General features: G+C 29.7%; 2 protein-coding genes across 7 annotated transcripts in view; one reads left to right on the top strand and one right to left on the bottom strand.

Moving 5' to 3' along the window:
• The window catches only part of Hs3st-A (Heparan sulfate 3-O sulfotransferase-A), a 385115-nt gene that overhangs the window by 236224 nt on the left and 131247 nt on the right, over positions 1 to 17644 (top strand). The gene's annotated exons all lie outside the window — the stretch shown is intronic.
• Positions 1 to 17644, bottom strand: part of LOC147064575 (farnesol dehydrogenase-like) — a 71706-nt gene that overhangs the window by 1223 nt on the left and 52839 nt on the right. For 5 of the 6 annotated variants that reach the window (XM_085958291.1, XM_085958292.1, XM_085958289.1 and 2 more), the window contains 4 exons: positions 11339 to 11516; positions 10762 to 10888; positions 7865 to 8000; positions 1467 to 1634 (listed from right to left, as the gene is read on the bottom strand). In XM_085958291.1, coding sequence (XP_085814417.1) covers positions 1467 to 1634; positions 7865 to 8000; positions 10762 to 10888; positions 11339 to 11516 — 609 coding nt within the window. Of the gene's footprint in view, positions 1 to 1466; positions 1635 to 7864; positions 8001 to 10761; positions 10889 to 11338; positions 11517 to 17308; positions 17446 to 17644 lie in introns of those variants that run through there. The other variant, XM_085958295.1, reaches the window with a different exon arrangement.

Below are 17644 nucleotides of genomic sequence, written 5' to 3'. Positions count from 1 at the left end.
TTTGTACGGTCTTTAATATGAACAAATTTCTGGACACGACGATACTGTACAATATCGTTTAGGTACTGCATTTGAGTTTTAAATATGTTTTAAGATTCAATTAGGACTGATAGTACAAAACAATCCCTTTTAAAGAATTTTAATGTTATCTTGAAATGATTATACGTTTATTACAGAATTAATTACAGATATTAAATATTATTAAAGATTTTTTTTATATTCTATATTATATAGCGGAAAAAGTTAAAAAAAAGTTTTAAATTAAAAAAAAACTAATGATTTTTATGCTTGGCAATAATCACCATATAATAATAAACTTAGTCATTCTAAAACAGAGCAAATGTCATACGCGAACCGAATATTTTATCCAAAACATCTCAATAACGTTTTACATTTTTTCCTATATAAATGTATATATATTTATAAATTGTAAAACGTCGCAGTGTTAGCTTAGCGTATACAAATACAAATGGCATATTTGTATTTGTAAGCTAATAATTTGCATATTCTACCCTCCTTCATGGAAAGCTGTGCTTTAAATTTATACGGCAGCTTAAAATATGCATTCCTAGTAAATGTAGAGATATTTCATATTTATTAACAATTCTCAATTTGCATGTTTAAGATTTTAAACGCCTTACAAATTAAAATTAGACAAGCTAAATAAAAATGAATTATATCTTATTCAATAAATCTTAATATTAATACGGCAATATTCGTTAATTTGTTCACTTTTGATTTATTATGATAGTGCGAAGTAAAGTTATTAAGTCCCAATTTAGACATATATAATCGTATTACATTAAATTAACAACAAAAAATAATATAAAAATATAATTCTATAATATACATATTTTTTTTCTCTTCCATTCGAGATTGTGTCCAGTTTCCTGCCATTCCCCGCAAAGTACATCAATCTCTATTATCACAAGTTACATTGCAATAAATAATAGTATAGCAGATTTTTTCTCACGTAAATATCATAATACGATGCTAATGCATTCTTTTAATACTTGTAGCCATCTTTAAGCAGAATTTAATTAATTTTCAGTTAATTCTGTTATCGTATGAAAAGTAAAATAAATTAATAATATATACGTGCATTACTATGGAAATCAAAATAAAATGTCAAAATGACATTTCAGTATTCTATATTTGTTTGTTTGTTTTTTATTTACTTCATAAATCAAGTACAAGTTTGAGCATATTGAGCATAATAATTCAACAGAAAATTTAAAAACGTATATAAAAAGTTCTTTTTATTTTGTAATTATTATTATTAATGATAATTTAAAAAAAAGTCTAAAAATGAATATGTTACTTACTTTCTAAAAATGATGGAAAAATAAAAAAAAATTTCCATGATTTCTGTACAAGTATTCAACTTCGTCATCGACTTTTAAGACTTTTTTTTAATGCAAGCACTTGATATGTATTTATGCAAATTATTAAGAATACCGTTTTACCTGGGCATTTGGTCTAGTACTTAAGGCGTATACGACTGCATCGGAAACGTCCTCGGGAACAAGTTGCTGTAGGTAGCACTGGTCCCCGTTAACTTTTCCGGTAATTCCAAGCACGTTCGTTGCAAATGTCCTCGTCATTTCCGTATCCACCGCACCAGGGCTTATGCTCTGAAAATAATAATAAAATCACCCATTTAACAGAGCCGTGACATAAACAATATTACTGTTGTCGATAATATTATACACCAATGCGATACATAGTCATCATCATCGGCAGGAATTAATCTATTGCTGGATGAAGGCCTCCCCTAAGTCTTTCCACTCTACTCAGCCCCTAGTTATTCACTGCCACGCACATCCACCGAACTTTATGAGTTCCATAGTCTTAGTGGATTTAAAAGCATCACTGTGGTCATTTAGTATACCTTCTGTAACACTATTTATGTATACATTCGTATCTGTCATATGTATGATTTTTCAAAAAATTGAGTTCTTTGTAAACTTTCTAAATATAATAATATTATAAGATATACCATCAATCGTCAGGTGTTTGAATTTAGAACTAAGCTCATCACAGTATAAAAAGTATTGAATGATATGTCAAATGTTAGCATGTGGCGCCCTCACTCAGCGGACAACTTATACTGATTTATCTATACTTTTGGAGTCAATTCACCTTGTGTGAATATTCATAATAGAAACCTGAAATTAATCAAATAAAAAAACTCCATATATATAAAACCCTATATCTTTGAAAGTTTTCTTTTGACTATACGATATTATACTGACTCTCAGATACATAATAATATATATAAAATTCTTTTAACTGTCAACATATTTTTTAATACCCAGAGATTTGAAAATCGATACACAGGGGCTAATTCGCCGATAATACGATCTCTTGAAATTTGAAAGCGGCCAGATTCTCCAAACATTAAGTTATCATAAAACCGTCTTAATCAAAATTGTACTTTCACCTTCACCAATAGATTCCTGATGATCGTTGTGGCATTTACATCTAATTCAGAATTTATCAAAAATGCCACAACATTACACTTAGTCGACATTGATGTAATAAGCATAGAAACGTCCTCATCTATGGCGGTGACGTATTTACGAAGTTTCATTTTTAGATAACTATTGTTTTATATTTAAAATATATCTCGATCTTAATTTAACTTGTTCTGAGTTATCGTACCTATCGATTCGACCAGCAAATATATCTCTCAGCATAAAAACTTTTAAATTTCTTATTTTTTACTCTCCATTATAATGTACGCTTTAAAAAAAGGTTTTATTTATTTCAAAGGATATGGATTTTAAAATGTCTTTACTTTAATAAAATGATGGAAAATAATTAGATAGTCGAATAAATTTCGTATTTGGTTGATTAGATATTGTCAATTTGGATTTTTATTGTATGTGTTGGACAAAGCATAGACTAAAGTGGCTAACATCCTTTTCTCGTAAAAAAAATCTGTTAAAGTACACAATGATAACTTACTATTTGCTCAATCTATTGAGTCATCGCTCTATATCAAATACTCTTTATGGGAATCGAACCTGTACTCACAGTATCATAGACGGCATTTTAGCAAGACGTGGGAATCACAAATAGACTACAAAATATCTAAATAAACTATTCCTAAAGCCTATTGTGTGGTTTTAATCCACTATACTAATTACACGACATTGTTATTTGAGCTTAGATAATATTGTGGTTATAATATTATAATCGTGGGTATATTGAACCTAGATCTCGCGAAAAGTTTAATATAACAGAACTAAGATGGAAAAAGTATAGCATATACATATTAAACGCCACCTGCGGTGTGCCTTGACATAGCATTTAATAAACTTCTTAATTATATTTCGTATCAGTATACAGTGTAAATCCTCCGCCTTAATTATAATCATAGAATATCATCATTACTAATGGTCACCAATGCGTATGTATTGCTGATAATAATGAATTTTATAATATTCATTTAAAATTTTGTATCTAGCATACACTTTAATAGTTCCACTGATAAATGGATACCGTATTTTGAATTACATTAAAAGGATGTCATTTTTCTTTGGTGTAAAATTAAAAGTTAATAATATTTATAGCTGCCTTGTACTACTCTCTATGTGAGCAAATCTGTTGTGGTGTGGGATTTTTATATCCAACTGTATACAGTGTAAGGACCTAATTTTTAAACTCGTAATGACAGCAACAGTAATTTGAAGTAAATCAGTCATACTTATAAGTAAATAAATCGCATAAATCTTAGACGCATTGGTAGTTTAGAGGCGAAAGCACTCATCTGGAAAGTGAACGACGTGAGTTCAAGTGTCAGTCGATCCAACTTATTTTCTAATGCTTATGAAGTTATTCAAAAATACGTTTTTTCGACAATCATATTATCAAAATTAGGGCGTTTGGCGTGTCAAAAAAATGTTACGTAAGTAGGTATATACATACGTAGGTATATCTGAAAATACTATTTATGATTGTATGACACATGTACTTATAATATATAGGTATATATTATACAATATGAATATATATTTTCATGTAACGCTTTGTAAGAATACATTATGATGATATATTTAAAAAAAATCTATGTTTATTTATAAAAAGAGAAAAAGCAAAAAAAACATATCTTTTTACTTAACGTATGCTTAAAACGGCGTCAGAAAAATTATTCTAATACAATTTACATTCATTTTACGAACTCTCTGATTTTTTCCATGCTATTTAAATTTCAATTAACTATAAAATATTTTATTCAAGTTGTTATCAGCATGGTTGTGATTATGATTAATGCCTCGTGGATTGAAAATTATTTTAGATTTTCAAATAAAATTGAATTTTGGTAGCCGGAATAATAAATAATCAGTACAGCACTCGAAAACTTGAGTGACAGCTGCTCTGTCAAAGCTTGGCTTTAGTAATTGAAAATGTCGGAAAACAGTCAGTAGGTACATAAGAACTGTTTTTAACCAATCAAAAATCTTTGGTCCCATCACTAAGTTTTAAAATATAACTAACAATAAGTTTATTTATGTATATCCAGATATGATAATTATTATTTTTCCTTATTAAGTAATTTTTCTAATCATTTTTAAAACGAAAACATTTTAAATAATACTTCGTAAAATGCTCATTTGGATAATAATATATCAACAATATGACATGCTTAATTTTGATGAAACAACATTGCCTCTAATAGTAGGTTAAATGAATAAACTATTTTTGAAAATGTAACATTCTTTTATTAGTATAGATTTTGAAAATATGTTTGAATGAAATACGACGCCGACCAGGCCCTTTCAAAAAGATTTTTTCTAATAAACGTCTATATACTCCTATTATATGAAATATTTTCAAATTATGCAAGTTTGATATAAGTTGGTACGGCGGCTCTCGTGGTGCAGTGAGTAATGCGCTGGCCTTCCACCCGAAAGTTCTGAGTTCAATTCCCGGTCATGACAAAAACATTTATGTATTTTTCTAAAAGCCCGGGTGTTTGTGATTGTTTAAAATTACTAACAACCCACCTTGTACGAAAAAGCAAGGACATGGTTATTAATAATTCTAAAAAAATATATATATAAGTAGGTAAATTATTATATCGTTTTCAGCATATTTAATGTTCCAAACATTACATAGCACATTATACGTAGTTGATTATGTTGTATTCAATGGAATAACAGCTCTATAGATTTCTGTCACCTAATTATATTGTCTGTCCGCTGGGTTTCGAGACATTTGGATCCTGGGGATCATCTGCTTTGAAGATGGTGGCTGAGATTTGTCATCGCTTCACTGATAAAACAGGTGAATGCCGTTTAATTAAGTCTTGCGACAGCGAATAAACATATATACATCCAAAGAGATAATGAATTAGTTGTTTTAGGTACTCTTGAGGTATCCAGGAGACCGGAGGAAGTTTTTTTATATACATGAGGAAAACATGTATATTAGTGGTTTTATATTTTATTGTTTTGTTGGTCTATATATGTGGGTACTTATATCGTTTAAATTTACATTTTTTTGTCAGTTATTTTATTTTACTCTTTTACTATTATCATAATTTCTCGATATAAATAAATACTTCTCTATAATATAATTCTAAATGTAATGTTGTGTTTGACTATTTGTTTTCAATAATAAAATTTAACGTATTATATCAAAACTGAATAATACCCATATACTTAAATATTTCAAGTATTTGTTGTTATCTTCTTACAATATTATAAACAAGTCTCACACGAGATACGAATGACAATATCAATAATTATACTAATGTTTACATGGTAGAATTAAATTATGATGATTTTGAATTAAAGTTTGTTGTTAATATTTCAATACTTGAATTAGCGATTTTGACAACTGTTTCTAAAATTGAGTTAATAGCCTAAAAATTCTGACAACATGACCAACTCAAAAATAATCTGTGAAATCAACAACGAAAATTCAACGTAACGAAAGGTAACTCGAATATTTTTTTAATATTCACTGGCAATATCAAAATTGGTTACTGACGTAGCATAAATCAAATATTCTACGCTAGAACCGCTTTTAGTTTAAAGTCCAGATACTCTAAGGTGCAATTAGGCAAGTCATAAAGTGCTCGCACTCCATTTCCCGAATCACAGTGACTCCTGCAATCAAACTAGCTGAGCATACATATTAAATATTACTGTAGCTACCGACTGAAGTTAATAATTGACGGGTTATTTTATACGTTGTATTTAAGGTAGCGCCGATAAAACTCAGTGTGTATTATAACATGGCTAATACCGGGTTAGCTTTAGTTAACGTCGTGAAATGTAATGGAAAATGTTTCCAACATATGTATATATATATGTACTGTAATACATTGTATAAGCTTATGGTTACATTTGAAAATTCAGTAGATAGATAAAGATAACCAAATTTTGCGCTTGGTTTTGTTACATACAGCTTTCAAACGTAAATGTAGACCTGTTTTAGAGTAACTTAACTAGGTACCTACCAGTGGCGAAGGGCTAAGGTAGGCTATTAAGATTCGACATAAATTAGTGCACACTAAACTTTATCAGTCATACTTGTTTGTTTTCATTGTACCAAGAATGCAATTTACAGATAGTGTTGGTTAGTTTTTAAAATTTAATTCAACAAACACTATCTACACCATTGAAAACAAATATGTTTGACTGTCAAATTTTAGTTTGCAATATTTATGTCGAATCTTAACAGCCTAAGTCCACCCTTCGTTACTGGTACCTACCTACATAAACATTTCTCAAAAATATTTACAATCTGTTATGAATAAAATATGTGCACCTTAAAGTATATTATGGACGGTTCTGAAATTAGCGAAATAAATATTTTTTGAATGAATGAATAGTTTACAAAATATTGTGTAAACACCTATGTGCGTCTAATATCCCACAGATGTATGCGCTTAAAATGACTGCCGGAACGCAGTCATCAAGTGTGTCTTCCCTCACTCGTCTTGCCGATTTCGAGAGTCCGCTCGGTTTCAGCCTGATATTTTTCATTAGAAGTCTTTTTTATTCAAAAATAATAAGCAATTTCAATGCAACATTTTTTTGGATTGCGACCTATCGGTTAGTGAACTGCACTGCCGAATATAAAGCCGTGGTTTTAAGTCAAAAAAACAATCAACGAATTTTATATAATAATTGAAATCTGGCAAAAAATAGTCATTTATTCTGATTGCACCGTGTTAATTAGTTTGAAGAAATAAATTGATACCGACCTTTAATTAAGTTTGTATTTTACAAAAGTAAATTTATGACAATTTTCATGTCATACGGGTTAATTGGTTTCTACATAAATGATTCCCAATTTATCTGATTCAGTTTCTAAAAGTTTATTTTTAAATATTTTTTTATTTAAAACCAAATATACATGCCTCCCCATAAGAAACCAAGTGTTATTTAAAATGAATAATTCTTTATTGAACATATTTTTTTCCGTAGCTTAATCGGTTAAAGCAATCGTCTTGTAAGTAAGCGATAGGTGCATGTTCAAGGGAAAGATTTTTCTTCGCTTTTTTTATACGTTTGTTTTGCTAGGTGAATGTGACTAAATTATATACATTTAAATTAATCTAATAATAAACTCTCTATGAGACATATAGCTTCTTTTTTTTAATTTCATCAATAATCATAGATAGCGGCTCTCGTGGTGCAATGGGTAAGGCGCTGGCCTTCCACCCGAGAGTTCTGGGTTCGATTCACGGTCATGACAGCCTGGGTGTTTGTGATTGTTCAAAATTACTAACAACCACCTTGTACGAAAAAGCAAGGACATGGTTATTAATAATTCTAAAAAAAAATCATAGGTTTTAGGAACTCACTATAAGTAGGTAGCTATTTGTTTGGTTTATTTTTCTTACCGTCACTTTGATTCTGCTTTTGAGTGCCAACAGTTCGACTCGTAATGATTCGGTGACCGCCGTGACTGCATGCTTACTGGCCGGATATAGGCCGAGTGGTGTATTGGGGAAAAATGGTACAGTATGACCAACCAAGCTAAAATAAATAAAAACACATTAATTATTATCTGTCATTATTATTTAATCTAAGCTTTTTACTAACCCCTTTTGCGTGGGCTATATTAAAATATTATTCAGTTACTATGAACATTTACTTAAAATCACCATACAACTAAGATTATAAAAGTTATTTATTACTTATATAATAAATGAAATTTATTATACATATTTCTATACATACTATACAAATAGCATTATTCTATTGATATGTTCGATACTTCCATTCAGTCGCTCAAGCACTGCAGTAAATGCTTTTTGTCTTTACTGTTATGGCTCTACCCAACTGGCTTTTATGAGATTACATACTGATTTTATTTTTATTGTAATTTGGCTTTTGATTTCTTTTTTATTTAATGACAATTTACTTGACTGTAATATTTTATTTATTTATAATTCTATGTGCTTTGCTTTACTTTCTTATGCATGTGTCATTTGAGTTTAATTCTTTAAAATGATACCAATGATACCAAATATTTAAAAAATTGAAAATAAATATAAAGGAAGCTACATAATATATTCTGCATTTACTTTTTATTTTATTTATTATATTTCAAATTATAAATAGGTACCTACAAATAAAGATCCTTCAAACATACAGTAATCTGCTAAAAAGCCATCTTTAATATTATAAATTTAAAGTAAGTATGTAAGTAAGTCGTTTGATAAATGCAATATGAAAATATGATATAGACATTTACTTGAGCCTAAAACGGTTTCATGTCCTTTACACACTCTTATGGAATAATAATGTAATATAAAATAATTCTCTCCAGGGGGGGTTGATGGTATTATGTTTCATCAAATTTACATCAAAACATGTCACTGCCTCGTTGCCTGCCTCTGAAGATGTGAGGTAATTTATCTTAAACGAAGGGTTGTGATAGTTGATAATAATTGAGTAGCCGATAGCATACGGGTAATTCATCCTGATCATTTTACATAGTTCAGAAAGTCAACTTTCTAGTACACCTACCTATAAAAATTACTATAAGATGTACAGGGCCAGCCATGTCTTAATGATGGAAGACATCTAACCACACAAGAAGTTCTTCATCAATATATTAAAAGGGAAAAAGGACTAGATAAATATACTGTGTTGGTTGAACTGTGTATAAATAATTATAAGATAAAAAGAAAGAAATTTATATACCACGTTTTTAAACTTTCTATTGAATCATATAAACTTGACAATTCTATGTATTAATAAAAAAAATTTATTGTACTTGATAGAAATACTGAATAAATATAGAATACTGAATAAATATAGAATACTGAAATGTCATTTTGACATTTCATATTGATTTCCATAGTAACGCACGTATATATATATATTTTAATTTAGTTGCAAGGACCCCCTTAGCAACCAACAATAATAACCTTCCATACAAAACAGAAATAAAAATAAAATAAAAATGAAAATGAATTCAATTCTGCTTAAAATGGCTAAAAGTATTAAAATAATGCATTGTCGTCGTGTTATGATATATTCTAAGAGTTTCAAATGTCTAGCTAGTCGGAAAGTTAGTTAAAAATCTTCAATCGTCCAATAAAAATCTTGGACAAACAAGAAAAAATTTATACTGGACACACAAGAAAAAATCTGTACCGGACAAACAAGAATACGAACTAATAAAAACGTGGTAAAATAAGTATTATCCCTAAGATTGAAGCCGCGTTGTCACGTAGCTATTTTTGTTGTTCAACTATTTATTGAATGTTGAACAAGAAATTAAAAGGAATGCTCCTACGTATCGGTTTAAGTTGAACCGATAGTTTTAATCAAGGTGGTATCGAGTGAAACACATAATTTTGATGTGACAATGCGAGTTGCTAGCCAACCTGTTATCGCGAATTCGCCGTAGAATCAATTAAAAAGAAAGGACCTCAACTTCGTTCAATTCGACTTACAAGTTGATCAAGTTTATTAAAATACGATTTGCAATTATTAATTTAACTTTCAATTATCATTCAACATATAGTTAGGAGAGGGGAGATAGCTTGCGGCATACAAAGGAAAGTGGACATTTTATATAATGTTTGAGGCTTTCACGGTTGTTTTTTATCGTAGTAGATTTTTGGGTTTCCACCGTGTCCTTCTTCCTTCTTTACTCGACGTAATGGACATTTTATCTTATGTGGAATATAACAAACTATCCATAATACTTAAAATGTGTGACAAATAAATATAACAATTTGAGTAAAGGAATCTGAATTGTGTTGTAAATTGTACACAAAAACCGAAAGAAAGAAAGTGACCCAATACTCCATATTATATAATGTTACCGACCCTATTCTATATTCTGTTGATAAACTTTAAAAAATTACGGTGATCTTCCATCTTTTTCAAAACCATGGCACATTTTTACATTTCCTTGAAGTTCTCAAAGACATCTTCTCTCATTGCGTATATCTTCCTAAACAACACATCTATTATAGAGCTGCGAATTACTTATCCTCATTAGGACAATAAATGTATTACCCCGTGCATAAATGACCTGATCATAGCCTCAATATTAGTTGAAGATCATTTTGATGTAGTAATTTTGGACTTTTTTCATTTTTTCTGTAGGTCACACCATTAACCATATAAATAAAAATCTTCATTATAAAATAATTTCGTAAATATATATCTTTCCGTACGTCCTATCTGCAAAAATGTATTGAAAAATTAAATATTCTGTCGTGTTTTGAATAATTTACAGATATTTATACTAAAGGATTGGCTAAGTTATTATCACCTGTTGATATGGATAACGTGACCATTGTCACCTCGCTGACGCATCGACTTCACCGCCTCCCGCGTGCAGATGCTAAGGGCGAGGACGTTCGTCTCCAACACTGTTCGCCAGTCATTGCTGGATCCATCTGTAATAGTTAACAGGCAATTTGAAACGCAACCTCAGAATACATTACATTTTACATATAAACTACGTAGAATTGCGTTTGTCAGCAACGATGGTTATATACAATATTAGGCAGATTTTTTTTATTATTTAATAAATGAATGGTTTACAAAGTGTATATAATATTAACGCACGGACCGGTTGAGATTTCGTGGATTCATACGCAAAAAATGGCTGACGGAACACAGTTATATTTTTTCAATTATAATTGTCATTGTAGTATGGTATGGGGGTTTTATTTTGAAATCCCATAAACATGTATTTATTATAAAATATAACCAAGAAAAAATATTACTAGTCAGTTCTTGATAAGAAACAACGTTTTTTTATTCTACAATTTTGAATAAGGAATATTGAAAACTGCCACGGCTATAACCTCAGTCAGATTACTTATTTACTCAAGAGTTCTTACTTAAAAGTGATGCTGGTACAGATTTGACTCCCATAAATCCAGCGCAGTTGACAAGAACATCCACTCCTCCGTAGTTATTTTGAATCCATCTAAAGGCATCCAATATTTCTTCTTCGTTGGTTAGGTCACATTTCAGTCCACGTATGGTTCCCCTTCCTTTAACTGACGTTGATAGCCCCTGAAATAATACAAAAAAATATTTATGTACATAAGAATTATATTATTGCAAAATGTACACTAATATGTATGTCTTAAGACCGATTTTCCGTATAGATTATAGTATAGACTTTAACCAATCATAAATCAAATTTTATGATTATATTGCATTTTAAAAATATCAGTTTTCAACTAACTATTACTCTTTTTTGACTACAAATATTTACATGCAATAGTTTGTATTGCATACAACACAATGTAAATAGTAGTGGAAGCATCAGTGATATACAAAAATTGCTGGATTTTGATAAATTTTCTACATAATAAAATATTCTGTTAATAAAAGTTATTCAATATTTTTTCATTTTTTGTTTAATCATTAAATATTCTTCTTTTATTTCGACCATGTCCGATCCTAATAGGATCATATAGTCCTCCACAGAGTGGAGTTTTGCATCAACAGATTTTTTTTACGAAAAATGGATCTTAGCCTCTTGCTCAACCTATTAGGTCCATGCTCTGACTCATACACAAATTGAAAAACAATATGTGTACTTGCCAGACCCATAATTATTATTACAGGAAATGTTCAGTAGTTTTAAAAAATATATATCAAATGAAATATTAAACGTTTGCATCGAAATATTGAAAAAATGTGGCAATCGTATTTCTTACTCATTCTATCGTACAATAATAACAATATAATACATGTTATCTTCTATTTATATAGCAATTTTGTTTTTTATTTTTTTTTCGAAATGAAATTGCTAAGATATATAAATATGATGGGAATATTTTTTGTTGAAATGTTTTGATAAAAAACTTTATAGTAAATTTCAAAAATATTACTTAAAATATTTTATGTTTGCACTAAAAAAAATCATTAAAAACAATTGATTAACAGCCTGAAATACACAATAAAATAGCAAGCAAACTTTAAACATTATTATTTAAACCATCATAATGATTGCCTAATTCTCCAAAAATAATTACGTGAATACCGTTTAATTTAGATTTTCATCGAATAAAGCCCAAGTAAAATTAATAAGACTCTTCTACAAGCCCAGAAAAATAATGGTTTTATTTGACAATCTTATAATATAAATAAAGCGTTAAAAATTTCTCAATTATTATTTTTTATAAAGTTAATAAACGTATGTTCTATTTCTTCAGTGTTTATTAAGATTTATCTCAAAATGAAAAAAAAACTGATTTCATTGTCATTGCGTAAACTTAATATCTTTCCTTTTTAAATGAGCAACGTGACTCATTTATATCTACGATTTTCAAATAGAAGCTCTGCAGCGTCGACTTTTCCACCCCTACCCGTCTCGGTTTCCTACCCCAAAAGAATAATTGAAACAATTACTACTAGACATAGCCAATGCAGACGTCGGTCGCTTCTCTGCCTTGTCTTGTGATAGGCAGTGATAGATTATTTTAGGACAAAGGCTATTCCTTTCTTATACGAAATTAACAATTGCGTATAAACTGCAATTATTTACAATATATGGATAGCATCTATCAATATCATGAACTTAAAATATTTTCCATTTCATATATCAATACATATTATAATCAATATAAATTAGTATGATCTACTAAATTTAATAATAAATATACATACCACGTGAAAATTGAATAAACATATAAAATATACAAGTTATTTTCGATACTTCCATGATTATCGTATACACTAATATAAAGTTTCATAGTACCCACGGTAGCCTGGTTGACAAAGCGCCCGTTTCTGAAACTGTAGGCTTCTGATTTCATTATCTAACTGTTAAAACGGCATGTTGATTTCTTAATGTCTGTTTGACCATCGTAAGGGCCTGATAGACTGGGAAACGTTATAACACTTATAACCGTTCTGTGAAGGCCCCCGCATGCCGTGTGTGTATACACTATATTAATTAAATTAAACACATAAAAGTATAATTAGGTACCTAGTAAACAGTGTTATTATAACAGGTATCAATAACTATAAGGTCAAAATAATTCAAGTTATGTCAAACTATCAAAATATGTATATAGTCGAATTAGAAATATATTTTTTTGAAACACCGTTGTCAAGTGAGTATGCTATGTTTATGTAATTCAAAACATTCTGAAATATTTACACCACGGTAATCGACGACGGCCTGAAAAACAATGACGTTTCCGTTATCGGTATACCGTGGATACAGCTTAACTACTGTTTTATTTGCAGAAAATCGTTATCTACAATGATTACCACGACATCTATTTATTTATGAAAAATATTTTTTATTGACATCAAATTTTGATTGTTGAATTCAGATGTGTTCACCAGATGTCTATTATATTACATTTATAACATATATACAGAGCCATTTAACATGTACAGTAAAAACAAAACAATGATTCTGTTTGTGAATGATATGCATTCGAATACGTGTATCGTTGTCAGCGCTACGGGCACATCGGCTGTCAGGTAATTGATGAGTAGGGCTCGGACATTCGCAGGCACACCATCTACCAACTGAATCATTGTTTTGTTTTTACTGTTTACATATTTTATATAATGTGAACATGTTAAAATTATTTTTGTCTGTAAGGCCTTGTCCACATGGCACGTGTCTCGCCCCGATTGCATATGGACACATAAATGAGGTCACCTGTACCTGGAATGCGCGCAAGTCAAAACGCGCCATGTGGACAAGGATTAACATTTGAAGATTACCAATAAGCGAAACCTCAGCCGCTATATAAAAATACCTACACACCTGTTAGATAACCTCTCTATTTAAAATTAATCTTTATCTATCTCCTTGTATAATGTATAAGAATATATTGGGTACCGCACTAACTGAACAGTGCTCAAACTAAAGTAATTATTATAATTTACGTTTGACATCATCTTTAATAATTGTAAAAACTTAAAATAAACGTGTAGGGGCGTGTTTGAATCCATAACATATTTTTTAATAACAATAAAATAATTCATTGACTTTAGCGTGACTGATACGCTAACTTAGTTAAAAAGAAATGAAGACCCCTATGTTAATTAATTGTATATAACTAACCCTGTCTAACCGTGACCTTGGGGTGAAAAAGAAAGAAATTCAAGACTCATCTTGACCCGTTTCGAGAGTTAAGTGGTACCCACCGAAAAGTACTTGTGCATGCAAAGGCCTCGAAAAAAAGTTATTCAAGTGCCACTGTATTCAAGCGCTATGTAAAAATTTGTCCGCCGACAGAGACCGAGTGACAAAGCATATATTTTTTATATTGGATCTTGGATAAGTGTCGTTTTCATGTAAAATGAATTTGACGTAGATTTTTTTCATGTCGATCCAATATTCATGATATATTTTTTTTATTATGAATCATATTCGGTGAATTTTATGAGTTATGAAAGCATATCTACCAAAAACACAATATATTATGCGTCCTTCAATATCGATTGTAAAAAGGAAAAAAGAGTTAACCCTCAGTTTTATCAAAATAGTTTTTTTTTTGATAATAACATTGAACACGACTATTTCCACGCTGTATCCAAAGGATGTTAGCTGCAAATGCCGAATTATTATATCTAAATTTAGCTTATATTTTTTAAAAAAAAGAAGGAAGTGAAGTGGGAAAAAAGACTTAACAATCATTTGTATTGGTTTTTATTTAATTACTTCAATAATTATTAACAAATTAGGAATATAAAACACCAAAATAAAAATCTTCATGCACTTAAAATTTTATTTGTGTGGGTTAAGTCCTTTTCTCTTTTTACAGTCGATATCCATTTCATCAACTGTACAAATATAGCTAATAAACAGAAAATACACTGAAACCCCGATTTTACATTTTTTAACGTAATAAAAAACGTAAATTGAGAGAAAATTTAAATTGGGGGATTGTTTTTTTTTCTTAACTGATTAGTTGAATATGTGTAAACAAAAATGTCAGCAACAAGCGAATATCTTGGCCAAACACACAAAATGAAAAACAATATACTGTTTTAAAATAAATGATCGTTCACCAATCACATACTGCAGAAATTCACACGTGCATCTGTACCGTAATATTCATTTCAATGATTTTCATTCATTTAATTCAAAGTGTTAAAATATTGAATTTTTAATTTTAATTAAGTTATAAATATTTCAGACGTAAATTGCGGAAAATGAAAACGTAAAACCTGGAATTAAATGTACTTAAATGAAACGTAACAAAACTACGTGCAATTAGCGGTAGAACTTGTATTACGGGCACGTAAAATCGGCTATGTACAAAACAAAACAGTAAACTTTTATTATACATACTGCATAAGTATAAAAAATATTTTAAGATGTTTCCTATCACTGCTAATTGTTTTCACAAATTGGTAGCACGTTACGTTCGCAATTTTCTCATTTTTATATCAAAGAGTTTCATCGATTATAGGTTTATTTTAATATAATATAAGAATCATTTTATATACAATATAATCTACATTCGTTTTCTGCAATAATATTTTTCTCTCTCAACACTGGATATTATCAGTATTGTATTCTAATAATGTAGCAAAGCCCGACTATCATCAGGCCGTGGTACTGAAATACAAATTACGATTGTAGTGCTAGTAATTTATCAACGTCGAATGGAGTGCAGTAACATGATCGTTTTCTATTGCATTCTTTTTTCAAATTATTACCATTTATTTCAATATGCAACAATCATCATTTTCTACAAATAGTTTACCATATTATTGCATCTGAAGTATGAGCAATAACTACGCCTACCATTGAAGTTTGCAGTTTCGTTGCATGGCATGACTATTACAGTGAGCCTTGTTATGTACTCGTAACTGATTACTTGTACTTTTTATTCTAAATGTTATGTTCTGAACATCCTGAATTAATAATTTGTTATATACTCAACGTGTCCTTTTTAAATAAATAAATAAATAAATGAGATGATCTTTATTTATTGAAATATATATTATATATAACGCCTTTATGCTTTTTTCTATCATTAAATATTTTATTTATTAAGTAATATACATTTGGAATCTATCTGTAATCCCACTTAATATGGCTATATTTTAATAATAAATAAACAAAACGCTTCTCTTGATTATTTAAAGAAATTTCAGAAGTAAGTAAATAGGTATTATTGCGGACTCCAATTTATTATTTTCTGAACTGAAAAATGTATTTTTGCAAAGAACGGCTGCAGAAAGATATGCGAATATTTTATCCGGTTTTCTGAAAATGGATGCACTGTTTGTTTACTCTTCGTTTTATAATACATAACGTATGAATTTTAATTCACTGTTTAAATTTGCATGCAGTTATCTTTTGTATACTTAGGCGATATGGAGTGCGTTTAAAACCTCCAATGCAAAATTACACATAAACTGTGTTTAAGTGTTTCTTGTTAATAAACGATCTGCAGCTCAAATCAACTCTTGCTCTTTTATATCGTATTCCTCGTCAATACATTAGGTTTATACCCTTTTTATTTAAGACAAGAATTCAAGAATAAAGATCTAAGAATGTAAAATTCTTCAATAATAATATATTACCACATAAGTACGGTCAGTCCAAATTTTGTGAAAATGAGAATGTTTAATGTTCATTTATCGTAATATATCTAATATATAAAAATCAATATTTGTTTGCTCGTATTTTATGCACTGCCATACCGTTCATCCGATTGCGATAAAACTTTGTCAACTTATTGCTTGCACTTGCGCAAAGAGTATAGGCTATATATCTTATATATAAAAATGAACGTCTGTCTGTCTGTCCCGTATGCGTTCCTATACCATTCATCCAATTGCAATGAAATTTTGGTTAGTGGTTGTATGCATACCCGCAAAGGTTTCTGAATTAGAAAAATCATCATCTTCTTCTTCTTCATTCTATTTTCTTTTATTCGTATGGTTCCTATACCATTCATCCAATTGCGTCTAAATTTTTGTCAGTTGTTGTACGCACACCCGCAAAGGTTTCTAAATTAGAAAAACCATCTTTTTCTTCTTCTTTTTCTTCATTATATCTTCATTTATTCGTATGGTTCCTCTACCATTCATCCGATTGCGATGAAACCTTCGTCAGTTATTGTGGTAACACCAGCAAAGGTTTCTGAATTAGTACAACCATCTTCTTCTTCTTATTCATTATATCTTCTTTTATTCGTATGGTTCCT

Source organism: Rhyacophila brunnea, unplaced genomic scaffold (genome assembly GCF_057557595.1).
Source record: "Rhyacophila brunnea isolate RB1 unplaced genomic scaffold, BYU_Rbru_1.0 scaffold_7, whole genome shotgun sequence".
Taxonomy (NCBI): domain Eukaryota; kingdom Metazoa; phylum Arthropoda; class Insecta; order Trichoptera; family Rhyacophilidae; genus Rhyacophila; species Rhyacophila brunnea.
This window is presented reverse-complemented; position numbering and strand designations above follow the sequence as displayed.